Source organism: Phascolarctos cinereus, unplaced genomic scaffold (assembly GCF_003287225.1).
Source record: "Phascolarctos cinereus isolate Bilbo 61053 unplaced genomic scaffold, phaCin_HiC Scaffold_5;HRSCAF=322, whole genome shotgun sequence".
Taxonomy (NCBI): Eukaryota; Metazoa; Chordata; class Mammalia; order Diprotodontia; family Phascolarctidae; genus Phascolarctos; species Phascolarctos cinereus.
Window position 1 is genome coordinate 77823562 of NW_027555958.1, and position 14876 is coordinate 77838437.

At 35.3% G+C, this 14876-nt stretch overlaps 1 protein-coding gene across 5 annotated transcripts in view; it reads right to left on the reverse strand.

Moving 5' to 3' along the window:
* The window catches only part of CCDC18 (coiled-coil domain containing 18), a 97781-nt gene that overhangs the window by 20185 nt on the left and 62720 nt on the right, over positions 1–14876 (reverse strand). For 4 of the 5 annotated variants that reach the window (XM_020972028.1, XM_020972030.2, XM_020972027.2 and 1 more), the window contains exons 19-25: positions 13582–13724; positions 12144–12307; positions 10401–10614; positions 8211–8310; positions 7172–7288; positions 5522–5665; positions 844–1047 (exon numbers count right to left, since the gene is read on the reverse strand). In XM_020972028.1, the coding sequence (XP_020827687.1) occupies positions 844–1047; positions 5522–5665; positions 7172–7288; positions 8211–8310; positions 10401–10614; positions 12144–12307; positions 13582–13724 (1086 nt within the window). The remainder of the gene's footprint in view (positions 1–843; positions 1048–5521; positions 5666–7171; positions 7289–8210; positions 8311–10400; positions 10615–12143; positions 12308–13581; positions 13725–14876) is intronic. The other variant, XM_020972029.2, reaches the window with a different exon arrangement.

The window sequence follows — 14876 nt, forward strand, 5'->3', positions numbered from 1 at the left end:
TTGTTGAAGTTAGTAAAATATTTAATTATATAATTAAGCAATGTAGACTAAAGACTTATTATTTCAGGGATCAGCTAGGTGGTGCAGAGTTCAAATCTGATATCAGATCAGACACTTGACATTTACTAGCTGTATGACTTTGGGCAAGTCACTTAACCCCAATTGCCTTGCCCCCCCCCAAAAGAGACATTATTTCAAAGTATAGAAACTATATGGGCAAATGCCCGTAACTATATCTATGTCTTTGTATAATACCTATATTATACAGCACTTAGATTCTTTTTGGCACTAGTATCATTTATTATAACCCAGTCAGGACTGGGGTTAAGTAAGGCAGGTAACTTTCTAGAGAATTTTCTTTTTACTCAGGAGTACAAAAACATAATACCAAATGACCATCATATATGTGTGTGCATATGTGTGTGTGTATATGTGTGTGTGTGTGTGTGTGTGTGTGTGTGTGTGTATATATATATATATATATATATATATATACATACACATACATATTCCTTTCCTATACTGTCTGAGCCAAAAATATTTAACTGACTCCTCAAAGGAATTAACATCCAACCAGTGCAGGGAACAAAGGATCAATGGGATTTACCAGTGATCATCTTCAACAAGTAGATGGAAGGCAGTTTCTATGTGGTCCTAGCAAAATTACTTCACTTTTAAATTTTAAAAGTTGTACCAAACTCATTTAATCAAATGCAATTTATTGCAAGAATCTAGGTTAATAATGTAGTCAATTGTTTATTCATTAAACCGGTTTCATAAATCCAAAAAATGGATACCATAATTTAATAACTTTAATAAAATAAAAATGTTTTGCATAGACACCTTCTCTCTAGAAAGATGTTTCGTTTCTTCTAGTTTATTTGCAAGTCTCTCAGCTTCTCTCTGGGCTTGGACTTGCTGCCGGCGGGCCTCTAGCAGCTCCTGCTGAGTTTGCTGCATCTGCCCCTCTGCTAACCTCACCTGCTGCCCTAAATCCAAAGCTTCTTTGTATTGGGCTGCAATGCATTGTTCCTGCTCTTTCACAATCTGAAAAGTAGAAATCATTCTTAGGTTTCATGCAAAGGATGAAAGCTCTAATTTTTTCCTGATGCTACTTGAAAGAGTGGGGATAGCAAACATTCCAGTTTTGCCATTCATTACCTTATGACCCAGAGTAAATTATTTAATAACAGCTAGCATTTATAAAGCACTTTAGGGTTTGTAAAGTACTTTACATACATTACCTCATTTGATCTTCACAACCTTGTGAGGTCGATGCTAGCATTATCCCCATTCTGCAGATGAGGAAAGTAAGGATTAGAGGAGTCAAGTGACATAACCAGTAAGTGCCCAAGGCAAAACTTGAACTCCTATCTTCCTGACTCTAGGTCCAGCATCACTGTGCAGGCATCATGAACCCGTCTAGGCCTCGGTTTCTTCATTTTAAATGGAAGGATTTGGACTCTTAAATTTCAAAGGGCCCCTGCCCTTCCAGCTCTAGAGCTATGAGCTATATGAATTTTTTTTCTGATTGTGCTTCTTCTGAACCTCTTCATATACTAGGACATCTCATCTACTGTGAAACTTAACAGAGTGCTTCAGAAAATACATAGCAACATACAGCTATTCCTTTATTTGAAGCATATTTTATCAGCACAATGTCACAACAGAACATTTGTATGACCCCACAGCATCTTAGTAAGTGCAAACTACATAACAGGTTATAATCCTTTATTATTATAACCATACAATATTTATGTCAGAATGTAGAAGAAATCAGATAAAGCTACCTCAATTTCCCATGTTAATGATTATTATACTTGTGAAAGTACATAAATTCATATACATTCTGCCTTACTGTATCAAAGTCATAGCTCACTGTTTGTTATAAGAAATTTTTTTAATGGGAATCAGTGATCCCCTATCAACCAGAAGGGTCAGCATCAAGACCCAGGCAGCTCCCCTCCTCCTAGTCCCTTCCCTTTAAGTTTACCTTCCATCTACACTTAATATGTCTGATATGTCAGGGGCCTGAACTAAGGTAGTGGCTATGTGAGCTGACAGAAAGGGCAGGAGGTGAGAGATGTTGTGGAAGTAGAAACAGTAAGTTTCATCAACTGATTGGAAATATGGAATGAGGGAGAATAAGAAGTCAAGGATGATGCCAAGGTTACTAAGAAACTGAAAAAAATGGTAATAACTTTGAAAGAGATGGGGAAGTATGGGAAAGGAGAGGATGTTAGGTTACTGATAAGGAGCTGAATTTTAGGTATGTTGAGTTGGAGATGTCTCCAGGATGTCCACTTTGAAATGTACAAGAGGCATTTGGTGATATGAGACTGAAACTCAGAGAAGAAATGGGCTAAATATGTAGATCTGGGAGTCATCAGTATAAAGATAACAAAGCCATAGGAGATGAAAGTGTAGAGAGAAAAGAGAAGTGGGCTTACGACAGAGCTTTGGGGAAGAACCAAAATTGGGCGGTATAATATGGGTGATAAATCAGCAAAACTGTGAAAGGAAGGAAGGAAGGAAGGAAGGAAGGAAGGAAGGAAGAAGGAAGGAAGGAAGGAAGGACGGAAGGAAAACAAGAATTTAAGAGAAAGAAAGTAAAAAATGGTCAGACAAGTAGGAGGAGAAGATCCAAGAGAGAATAGTTTAATGAAAACTCAGAAAAGAAAGAGCATCAAGAAGAGAGATTGGTCAACAGTGTCAATTACAGAAGATAAATAGAGAAGTATTAGAACTAAGAAATCATATTTGGTAATTAAGAGTTTAGATGAGTGCTGAGGTCAAAAGTCAAAAGGTTGAGGAGTGACAGAGTGAAAAGGAAGGAGACTGACTATGGACAGCTTGGTGGAGGAATTTGAGTGAGAAAGAGAAAAGGGATAGAAGGTGAGCCTAGAAAATAGTAGGATGTAATGAATTTTTTTCTAAGAATGAAGCCAGTAAACCTAGGTATATTTGAAAGCAGTTGGGAAGACAATTGACAGGGGGAGGTTGAAGACCAGAGGGGATGATTAAGGGAGTAATCTGCTGGTTTCCTTTTTCAGTTGACCAATCTGTTCATTTTATAGGACTTCAAATTCCTTTTCACAAAGCTGGTCTTTACTATTTTCTAAATCTTCTTATATGATATTAAAAGAGTAATAAAGGTTACCATAATAGATCTTAATTGTTATAGCTGCACACTGAGAGATGATTCCTTAAGATAATTAGGTTCTATGTTGTACACAATAACAGCCACATTGTGCAATGACTAATATTGATAAATTTAACCCTTCCCAGAAATACAAGGATCTAAGACATCTCCAAAGGCCTTGTGATGGAAAATGCTATCCACATCCAAAGAAAGAACTACGGAATCTGCATGCAGATTGAAGCATACTATTTGCTATTTTTTTTCTCTTCTGTTGAGTTTTGTTTCCCCTTTCTGGTGGCTCCTCCTATTGGTTCTAATTTTTACTCACAACATCACTAATCTGAAAATATGTTTAATAAGAATGTGTGTATATATATATATATATATATGTATGTATGTATGTATGTATATATATATGTGTATATATATATACATACATACATACATATATATATGTATATATGTGTATATATATACATATATATATATGTATATATGTGTATATATATGTATGTATGTATGTATGTATGTATATATACACATATATACATATATGTATATATATATACACATATATACATATATATACATATATATATAGCCTATATCAAATTGTGTGCCATCTTGGGGAGCGGGGTGGAAAGAAAGGGGGAGAAAAATTTTAAACTCAAAAGCATATGGATGTGATTGCTGATAAATCAAAATAAATTAATTTAAAAAACAAGATAATTAGGTTCTAAATAAGATAGAAATATATTCTTTTAAGCCTACAATAAACAAAAGGTTAAGACTAAAAATCTCTATAAACTACAGTCCCAGATTATTTTAGGTAATCTGCTGGGATCTAGTACATGTGGAAATGGCTTGACCTTGGAGAAGAGGGCTACCTCATTATCAGAGACTGGGAGAAAGGAGAGAGTAGGGGATGTTATCAAGGGATTTTTACATAAAGAGAAGAAGAGGGAATTCACTAGACCCTCAGCTGAGAGGGGAAAGAGGGAGATGTGGGAGGCCTGAGAAAAGAAGAGAAGGTTTGAAACAACTTCTATGATAAGTGAGATAGAGAATTAATTAGTGTGGAATGAAAGGATTACTTTTTTATCATGAGAGTGCAGTAGAAGTTCGATAACATGAATTTACAGTGTGATTGTGAACCTTTCTCCAGATCCATTCAGTAAAGGAAGCTGATGGTGGGAGTAAGCCAGGGCTAAAGTTTGGCAAGAGATAAGCGATTATAGGACAAAGAAGTGAATGACTAGAAAGTAGAAAATAGTAAGAGCTGAGACTGAGAAGGGAAGTAAGTCAGAGAACTGGCAATGGTCTAAGAAAAGTACTGAGGAGTGAAGAAGGGATTAGAGGTAGTGATGAGGACAAAGAATAGGTATAGGAGTGAGACACAGAGAGAGAGGGAATGACAGAAGATTATGGAATGTCAGATTTTTGATCCAGGAAATAGAACGCTTGTAAGTAATAGTGAAGTGAAAGGTGTGATCATCCCTGTTTGTGGAAGAAGTGCAATGAACTTGAGGGAACAACAACAACAAAAAAAAATGAAAGAGAAGAGAAATGTGGTTGAAATGAGACCTAGAACTGTGAAAGCAATTCTAAAATCTTTAAGTAGAAATGCAAAAGTCAAAGCAACTAAAATTAATACTCATATGATATAAATGCCTTCACTCAACAAATCACTTATTTCCTGGGTGCCAACTATCTGCAAAAGCACTGTGCTACCAGGATAAATATAATCTAGCTTTTATGCTGGGTTACTGTTTTTATTTTATAGTTCCTGAATATACTTTACAAGTATAGTTAGTTTGTATCAGTACTGTTAGTCTCCAAAGAAAACCTCTCAAAGATTAGGCATTACATTTGTGTAATTCCTCTCTGGCAACAGCTATGGAAATGCCACACATAAACAGACTCGACTAAAATAATGACAGCAAATTAAAAACCAGGGAAACACTTAGCTGTGCATCAATTGTACCTCACTTTAAACAAAACAATCTTCTAGAAAAGACAAATAAAGAGCTGATTCTTCACTTAGCAAAATTAACCACAGTATTCTTTTAAAGATGACTTTCCTCCAGTGCATTGAAAACATGATTCAATATCCAAAAATTTTATTTAAACAATATTTTTAGGCACACACAGTTTGTAAAACAAGCTGTATAGTATAAACTATCTATGGAATCAGTATTGGTTAAATGGGAACAAATGCTTGATATTTCTTAAAAACTGAGAAAATAACAAGAAATTTGATCAATAAACATTAAAGCACTGAGCAATGTCACTCACGCACAACAGAAGGGGAATGAATGATTAAACAAAGAGGTCAGTTTTAATTCCTTAGGGGAAAAATCATTCAGAAGGATAACTTACATTCTCAATCTCTGTTATCTTCTGCTGTTTTCTTTCTGTTTCCTTTTTCAATTGACTAATCTCTTGTACATTTTGTAGTACTTCAAATTCTTTTTCACGAAGCTGGTCTTTACTGTTTTGTAAGTCTTCTTCTAAGACTTCTATCTGGATGTTAAAAAAAACTAAGGTTATCATGAGAGAGCTTAATTGTCATGCTTGCACACTGAGAGACAATTCCTTATGATAACTAGGTTCTAAATAAGACAGAAAGGTATCATTCTTTTAAGCCTACAATAAACAAAATGCCGACTTAAAATCTCTGTAAACTATCTTGTTTTTTTAACACTATTTCATATTTTTTTTAAAAAAGGAAACGCTCTTACCATACTTATGGAAGTAATACAAATTACATCATATGCATTTACATGAATACAATTAAATAGCAATGAATATTTCCATTTTATTGGCAAAATAATTAAACTGTATTTTTCTGTCACAAATTGTAGTCATCTTTTTTACCTATTTATTTGGTCCACATAAAGAAATTTTATTTAAACTATAAAACTTAACCTGAAAAATGACTTTATGCCAGCGGCCTTAACATCTTTCTCTTCTGAAGTTCACACTACTGGTACTCTCAATATTCTTTGCTATCTTTTGACCTCCAGAACACTTGTCTACCTTCACTGACTTTAGCACCTGCCTTCCTCTCACTCACTACATTCTTGTTGTGGCAATCTCATCCAGTTCCATGGCTTCAGGATCATTTTTATGGGGCTGATTCCCAAATCAATCTATTTCCATCAATGGCCATTTTCTGAGTTACAGACCTATATTTCCAACTGTTTACATGGAATCTCTATCTGTATATTCCACAGCACCCCAAACTTAATACAACTAAAACAAATTCACCAGATTCCCCATGTTTCTGACTTTTCTATTTCTATTAATGGTGACAACATTCTTCTATCACCCAGATTTGAAACTCTGAACTTACCTTTGATTTTTCTTCCTTCTTCAGCCCCTATATCTTATCAGTTGTTACATTCTCTTAATTAAATTTCTAAAACATCTCTCAGTTCTGTCGCCTCATGTCCATTCCACCACTCTAGTTTAGACCTTCTTGAGCTTTTCTTTAACTTCTCAAAAACATTCCTGACTAGTTAACCCATCTCCATTCTCTGCCCACCCCAATCCGACCTTTACACATTACTACAAATTTAAACTTTCTAATGTGCAATTCTGATTACATCATTTCCCTGCTAAAAATTATCCAAAAATAATTTTTAAAGAGTTTCCCACTGTACAATTTAAAAAATAATTTCAAGTCATGTCAGTTTTAACATAAAGGATGTCAGGTTACAGGTTCTACGGCACCGATTTTTGCATTTTGGGGGGTATTGAGTGGTAAATTTTCTTTTTGCTGACATGGACTTCTAACCTGCTACCCAAAGGAAAAATTGCTACATAAATATGAGTTATTATTATTGTTTTTGTTGCCTACAGTAGCCTTTTTTTGCCACAATATTTGTTATAATGCATTGTATATAATGGTGTCGTGTGCCTGCATTCTAAATACAAGTCAGGGATTTTTCACCATACTTACAATCCAAATTACTTAAGTTTCAGAGTATCCAAAGCCATTACGAAGAATTTGTGTAATTAAGTTACCTGTTTATTAGACTCCTTAAGTTCTAGTTTTGTTTTCTCCAGAGTACCCTCTAATTTAATTATTTTTTGTTCCATTTCTCCCCTATGTTCACGAATAGTAATATCCAACTGTGTAACCTAAATATGAAAGCAAATAAATATGCAAAATTGCTAAGGATTCTTTTCTACTATGACAACAAAATTATCAGTAATACTCATGTTTTTAATAATGTTAGTACAAAATATTTTGTAAAGAACTCATGGGAAGTGTAAAGAATTGAAACACATTTTCTCAAAAGTAAATTGTTAAAGGGCAAAGCTATTAACTCCAACATTTTGGATCATAAATAGCCCACATATATTATGAATCTAACAAACAGAAATCTAATATAATCTCAATAAGATTACTTGGACTATATCAGTTTTGTGGACAATTAAATTGCTAGTTAAAAAACACACACACACACACAAATAAACAACTCCTCCACCCAAAGATTATACTTGAAAGCTGCCCAAAATCTTATTTCTTTTATCACTCTTCAAACTCCCTTCTCCCCCTTCTAATAACTAGGGAACCAAATCCTTTAATTTCTGTTTTATTACATTTTATAGGGGCAGCTGGGTGGCACAGTGGATACAGTACCGGCCCTGGAGTCAGGAAGACCTGACCTCTGACACTTGATACTTACTAGCTGTGTGACCCTGGGCAAGTCACTTAACCCCCCCATTGCCTAGACAAAAAATAAAAATTAAAAAAAAAAAGGGCCAGCTCGGTGGTGCAGTAGATAGAGTATCAGCCCTGAAGTCAGGAGGACCTGAGTTCAAATCTGGCCTCAGACCAAACACTTGACGCTAGCTGTGTGACCCTGGGCAAGTCATTTAACCCCAACTGCCTAAAAAAAAAATTTAAAAACAATTACATTATATAGCCCAAGGGGCCTCAAAGACTCAGATGCCTCAGTCTTAACTTAAGAATTCATATGTCAATTCAGCAAATGACACCAAACCCTAAGTGTGTTGCAATACACAAATCTACAAAAGTATCATTAAAGAAACTGACCTGAGCAGCTCTTTGCTTCAGTTCCCAATTTCTATCTTTCAGTGCCTGGTCCATGTTAAGAAGCTCTTGCTTTTTGTCCTCAATATCAAGCTTGCACTCTCTACAATTTGACAAAGGAAAATACAAAGAACAAAAGGGATACTGAAAATATTTTAACTTTATTAATAGATACAATTCAACTAGTAATTTTCCCTGAAGACATGAAATAAATACATTTCCACATCAAAGAATCTTTTGAAAGATAATTGAATAAATAGCATCAATGTTATTACTTAATCACAGCATTCTCAAAGGCAAAATAATGTGCTTTCACATTTTGTCATTTCAAGATGAATTATTAGAAGCTAGTTGTCAAAGCACAATCAAAGCACAATCATAACCAGAGACTGGTTTGGGTAAGAATTAGAAATCATATTTCTAATTCTTTATTAATCAAGGCTAGCAGTCTTTAATTTGACTTTGAAAGGCAGGATATTATTATAGTCAGCAAAAAGGTATTCATAGCATGGTTGATATCTCTAATGTCCATCTTATAAACGGGACTGGTGTTGAATTGTTTATGTTCATTTTACTATCTCTTTGGGATGAAAATGATGCTTTTTAGGTATGGAAGAAGATGTGAGTTTAATATAGATGTATATTTTAAATGATCTATAAAGTTTCTTCAGATGTAATTTTCTTTTAAGTGTAATTCTGAAAGTCTGAAAATGACAAATATTAATATCTTTTGTTTCAAAACTGCTCTTTTTCTTGTCTCTGAATCATGTTACTTGCTAAAGCAGCCAAATTTGGAATAGCAACCCAGGTAAAAAAATACTTGTAAAATAAATTTCCCTCTTTCCAAAAAATCTTTGAAATTATTAAGCTCAGAAGTAAAGTGGGACTGAGATATTACTCCTATCTTTAGGATTTTGAAGCAACCAAGATGAGGGAAAAGGACATTTTTTAAAATAAACTTTTTCTATTCTTTATCCCAGTTTGAAATGTCTTCAAAGATACAAATGCTAATTAAAAAAAAATCAGCTTTCAAACTTGGAGAATAACCTATTCAGAACTCTTTTGAAAATTCTTTGAAAAGGTATAAATCAAAAATAAACATTCATACTGCTTAGAAGCAAGGTATTAAGGATTCTTTGAGCTAATGATGATAGGCTTTTACCTGTCCGGATCTTGGCCTTTTTAGAACTCTGGGTTAAATGGATTATTTTAGGTCTGGCCTAGAAGTTGGGGGTTCCTGAGCAATGTTGTTAATAACAACATATTTACATAACAATTGTAAGGCTTACAATTAAGGCTTACAATGACTTTGTTAGGTAGACTATACACGTATGTTATACCCAACTTACAGATAAGAAGTTGAGCTCTGAAAATAAATAAATAAATAAATAGATGAATGGATCGATTAGCAAATAAGTAAATAAATAAATAAAAGAAGTTGAGCTCTGAGGGCTTAATAATAAAAATTCACATGTAAAAAGCACATTAATGTTTGTTTACATTTGTATACATTCTCACAACAACCTTGTGAACTAAGTGTTACAGGTATTATCATCACCAATTTACAGATAAGGAAACTGAGGCCAAGAAAGTTTCAGTAATTTTCCCCCGGGGCATAAGGATAGTATTTGTTGGAGATGCTCACTCCTATTCCTGGATCCCACACTAAAGAACTGTCTAAGTGGAGCTCAGTCCTCAATCTGCTTCTGTTATGGAATAATTCCTATGTACTGCTTCTCATAGCCTATTGTTCTGATGCAGCTCCGCAGCCCTATTCACTTCGCTCAAACACTAGCCTAGCACTTACTGTTATTAACCCCCAACCTCCCTGTGCCAATGGCTCTAACCCAATGGTAACACACGGGGCTAAGCGCAGGGGTGGAGATCCTATGGCCTCGAGGTCCTCAAGGGTGACCCTTTGACACAGATTCAGGGAAAGGGCCACCCTTGAGGACATAGACGGCCACAAGTTCCCCATCCCAGACTAAAGTTATCTTTGGCATGAAAAGAGCTAAAGACGTGAACAACATGGCACAATGACAATGGAGATTATCAGTCTGATAGATGGATAGTTTGGGGAACCAAAGTAGCCATCATTCATGTTATCTGGGTCCTTTTTGATCTAAAGTAATTTGAGAAGGCAAGGCTACTGTGAAATAATTTCATAGTATCACTTAAAATGCTTTAACTCACCTGAGTTCAGCTGTGAGATCCTTTATAGTGGAATACTTTTCCTCTAGAGACATTTGGGCACTCTGTAGTATGTCTCGCAATTCTTGTAGCTGTTTTAAAGTATTTTTTAATTCTACATGAGCATTTTGCAGTTCAGTCTCTAGCTCTTCTCGTTTCTGTAAGGCTTCCTTTAGATCTTTTTGAGAATGCTGCTGTAGTTTTTCTAACTCTTTCACTGTTATGAGGGACAGTAATTTAAAAACCATAATCTAATATTTCAGTATTGACATCTCTATAAATAATCATAATTATGAACAACCAAATTTGAATCATCTTCAAGTGATTATAAGAAAAAAACAACAACAGGAAAACAGTAAACACTCATAGTCCCTTCTGATCTCACAATCCTAAATTCTCACTTTATTACATTTCAAAAATCAATCAAATTGACATTCATTTATTAATTGCCTATTATGTGCCAGGTATTGGGCTAGGTGCTAGGACACAAATAGAAAAGTGAGACAGCCCCTGCCCTCAATGAGCTTACATTCTACTAAGGGGATACCACAACATGTTTACAGTTAAGTATGTACAAGATATAAACAAAATAAATACACAGTGATGGGGTTAAACTAAAAACTGAGGGAATCAGAAAAGGCTTCTTGAAGCAAGTGGCATTTGAGTTGAGTTGAGCCTTGAAGAAAGCTAGGAGTTGCAAATGGCAGAGTTGAGGATGGAAGGCATTCTAGGATGGGGGACCGACTCTGCATAGGCATGGAGGTGGGAAATAAAATGTCACATAAAGGTAGTAGTAGTAAATAGGCCAGTGTAACTGAAGCACAGAATGCATGAGGAAAATGCTGATTAGCCTGGGACAATAAGTTGGAGAAAGAGTGTGAAAAGTTTTAGATACCATCCAGAGGTGTTTCTACTTAATCCTAAAGGCCACAGGGAGTCACAAAAGTTTCTTGCGTTTCTGGAGGAGTGACAGGGTCAGGTCTGTGTTTTAGGGATATTACTTTGGCAGAAGTGTGGACAATGGATTATAAGAAGAAGAGAGACTAAAGGCCAATGAAGAGGCTAAGAAATTGGTCCAGGTGAGAGGATCTACATTATGGTGTTCGTGGTACAAGGAAAAAGAAGAAGATAAATATAAGATATGGTGATGAGGAAGTATTGACAATTGATTGGAAATGAGGGAAGAGTGGGATATGACTCTTGGTTGCAAACTAGGTAAGGAAGATTCCTAACTCAATAGAAATAGAGAAGTTATGAAGATGGGTAGGTGTAGGGGGAAGGATCATGAGTTTTGTTTTGGACATGTTGAGTTTGAGGTACTTATGGACCATCCGGGTAGAGATGTTCAAATAGCAGTCATTTGTAGATGGGGGACTGGAGCTCAGAAGAGAGATGAGGGCCGAATATGTAGACTGAAGAGTCATCTACAAAGAGATGATAGCTGAATCCATGGGAACTAATGAACTCATCAACAGAGAGCGTAGAGAGAGAAGAGAGACACACCCACACATAGGGTATAGGACATGGATGACAAACCTGCAAAGAAGACTGAAAAGCATTAAATGGACAGGTAGGAAGACAGTCATGACAGATCAGCACCATTAAGACCTACAGAGGAGAAAGTACACATAAGGAAGGAGTAGACAACAGAAGCTAAGGAGGATTAGAACTGAGAAAATTGAATTTAGCAAAAAAGAGATCGAACAAAATGAGCTGACAGCTAAGCCCAGCTAAGCTATTGCTTACCAGCTTTCACTTTTTTATCTAGTTCTGTCTGTGTTTGTTCTAAGGTCATATCTAAATGATTTAACTGTATTGTTTTATTCTCTCCCTCCCGTCTCAGGTGAAGTATTTCTTTCTCCATTTGAACCAACTCATCCTTGCATTGATCCATTTCCAATTTTATGTGCCTGAACAAAAAGGAAACAAAACAAGTAACAAATGAAAAATTAATACCAGTACTTACATTTTATTGAATTTTATGATATATTCTGACTAAGCAAAATTATAAGATGCTAAATGACAAATAACACTAAAATTTTTTTAATCAGGCCTTTAAGTGTAAAAAATACCCAAATATATTTACTTTTATTCATATGACATAGTTACCTATTAACAAAGGAAATACAAAATATCTAACAATACTAGTAGTAACATGTGGCTCTGATTTAACAAGGCCAGGCATTCCTTCTACAGCAGTTTTTAATTTTAATTTTATACAGTTTTTTGTATGCTAAGGAGATACCATGATATTGCATATCTGGAGATCACTTAATTAGCAACCTCAAATATACAGAATATGAGACAGGAAATCAGAAGAAAAAGAAAGGTCCCTGCATAGCCAAAACAGATATCCCAAAGTCCACATGCTAAAGTCCTTCAGACTTTTGCTTGTCTCTTAAAACACATGAAGATGGAAAACTCAAGAAATTCACTTATTTCAAACACTTTTAATACTCTAACTTGGACATTGTCATCTTCAATTATTTGATCCACACCTTGGCCTCCAACCTGAGAGGCTGGGTGTGCATGATTTAAGTGACACACACATATAAGCAGCAGTGTGACTAGACAGATGGAGAACTGGAGTTGGAGTCCATGAGACTTGTATTCAAGTTTCATCTCTGACACACGTCACCTAAGGTCAGTCAGTTAAAATCAGTGCCCCAGTCACTCAGATACCAGCTCCCCCGACCAGTTCTCCCAGGCTGCCAGACAAGCTGTAAATGAGCTACTGATCTACATCTGGAGGGGTTCTTAAAACCAGGAGTTCCTTCCACTTTTGAAATATCACAGTACCAGAACAAAATACATCCATAGCCACTGAGTGATATGTACACAATATAGATTAAATTGTAGTCTCCAAACATGGTAAAAACAAACGTTTTTACAAAGAATATTTAAGAAATATTTTAGGGGATTGAGAAGCTAGTGGGAATGGAACAGCTGCAAGGCAGTGTAGAATTACCAAAGTAGAATGACCAAAACATGAGTAAAAACACAATAGCTTTGTCAGCCTGCTAAGATGAACAGGTGCAAATAAGTAAAATTTAGATAGGCAATGTTATTGTTATAAATACTCCCTCTATCAATGCACAATCTAAATTTTGAAACTATCATATCTTTATAGTTTTTATAGAAAGGAAAACTATTTAAGAATAATAAGGAAGAATTAAAGTTGTACCTGGCAGTGCTAGTAAGCTCAATAACTTTCTGCCTTTTTGTATCTGCTTCACGAGAGGCTGATTCAAGTTTCTCCTCCATTTTTCTCAACTTTTCTGCAGAAATTTCTTTTTGTTTTTGAAGTTCTTGTTCCAGTTTTGATACCTTATGAACAGTTTTCAATTTAGTGTTTTAAACTGTTAAGTTACAAGTCAAGGTTTCCTATACTAGTCATTAGAAGAAAAATATTATGAAAATACTTAACTATACTAACTCAAAATGGAGTGCTCCAAAATCAAACCAGGGTACAAGGAAAATACAAATCTTTAAAAGATAAAAGGAGGGGGCAGCTAGGTGGCGCAGTGGATAGAGCACTGGCTTTGGAGTCAGGAAGACCTAAGTTCAAATCCAGCCTCAGACACTTGACACTTACTAGCTGTGTGACCCTGGGCAAGTCACTTAACCCCCTTGCCTAGCGAAAAAACAAAACAAAACAAAACAAGATAAAAGGACATGAATTTCTCTTAATATGCTTACTCAATTAATATAGGGCTCTATGCTTGGCCCTATTCTGCTCAATATTTTTTAACTATGGCTTGGATGGGAGGGCTTATCAAAAGAAGGGTATTGTTTATCAAATCTGTGAATAATATGAACCTGGGATCAATAATTAATATGGATAACAGATGAGACAATCAGTTTCCAGAAATATCTGGACAGGCTAAAATGCCAAGCTAAACGTAACAAGGTGAAATTTAATAGTATTACACTTAAGCCTATTAAAGTTTGATACTTGGGTTTAAAAAACATCAACTGCATGGGAACCTAACAGGGGAAGACATGGCTACAAACAGTTAATGTGTAAATAGACCTAAAGGGTTCTACTGGACTGCAAGCTCAATATGAATCAGTGTAGTAACATGGGAGCCAAAAAACCTACTGAATCCTTCAGCTATATTCAGAGATATATTCGAATACAAATTCTAAATGAATATGATTATCCCACTATACACTTCATGATCATAATACTGATATCTTGAGTACTGTATGTACTGTTCTGGGCACCATATTTTAGAAGAGACACTGGCAAGATGGAGTGAATCTGGAGAAAGTGAATAAAAAGTATGCCATAAAAGGATCATTTGAAGGAACTGATGTTTATCCTAAAAAAGAGGTGGCTTCTTAAGGGAGTGGGACAAGGTAGACAAGAGAGAATTCTTCAGAAATCTGAAAAGCTATCAAATGAAACAGAGAGATTTAACTTTTCCTGCTTGACTCTAGAGAACAGAACTAGGAGCAATTAGCAGAAATCTGTGG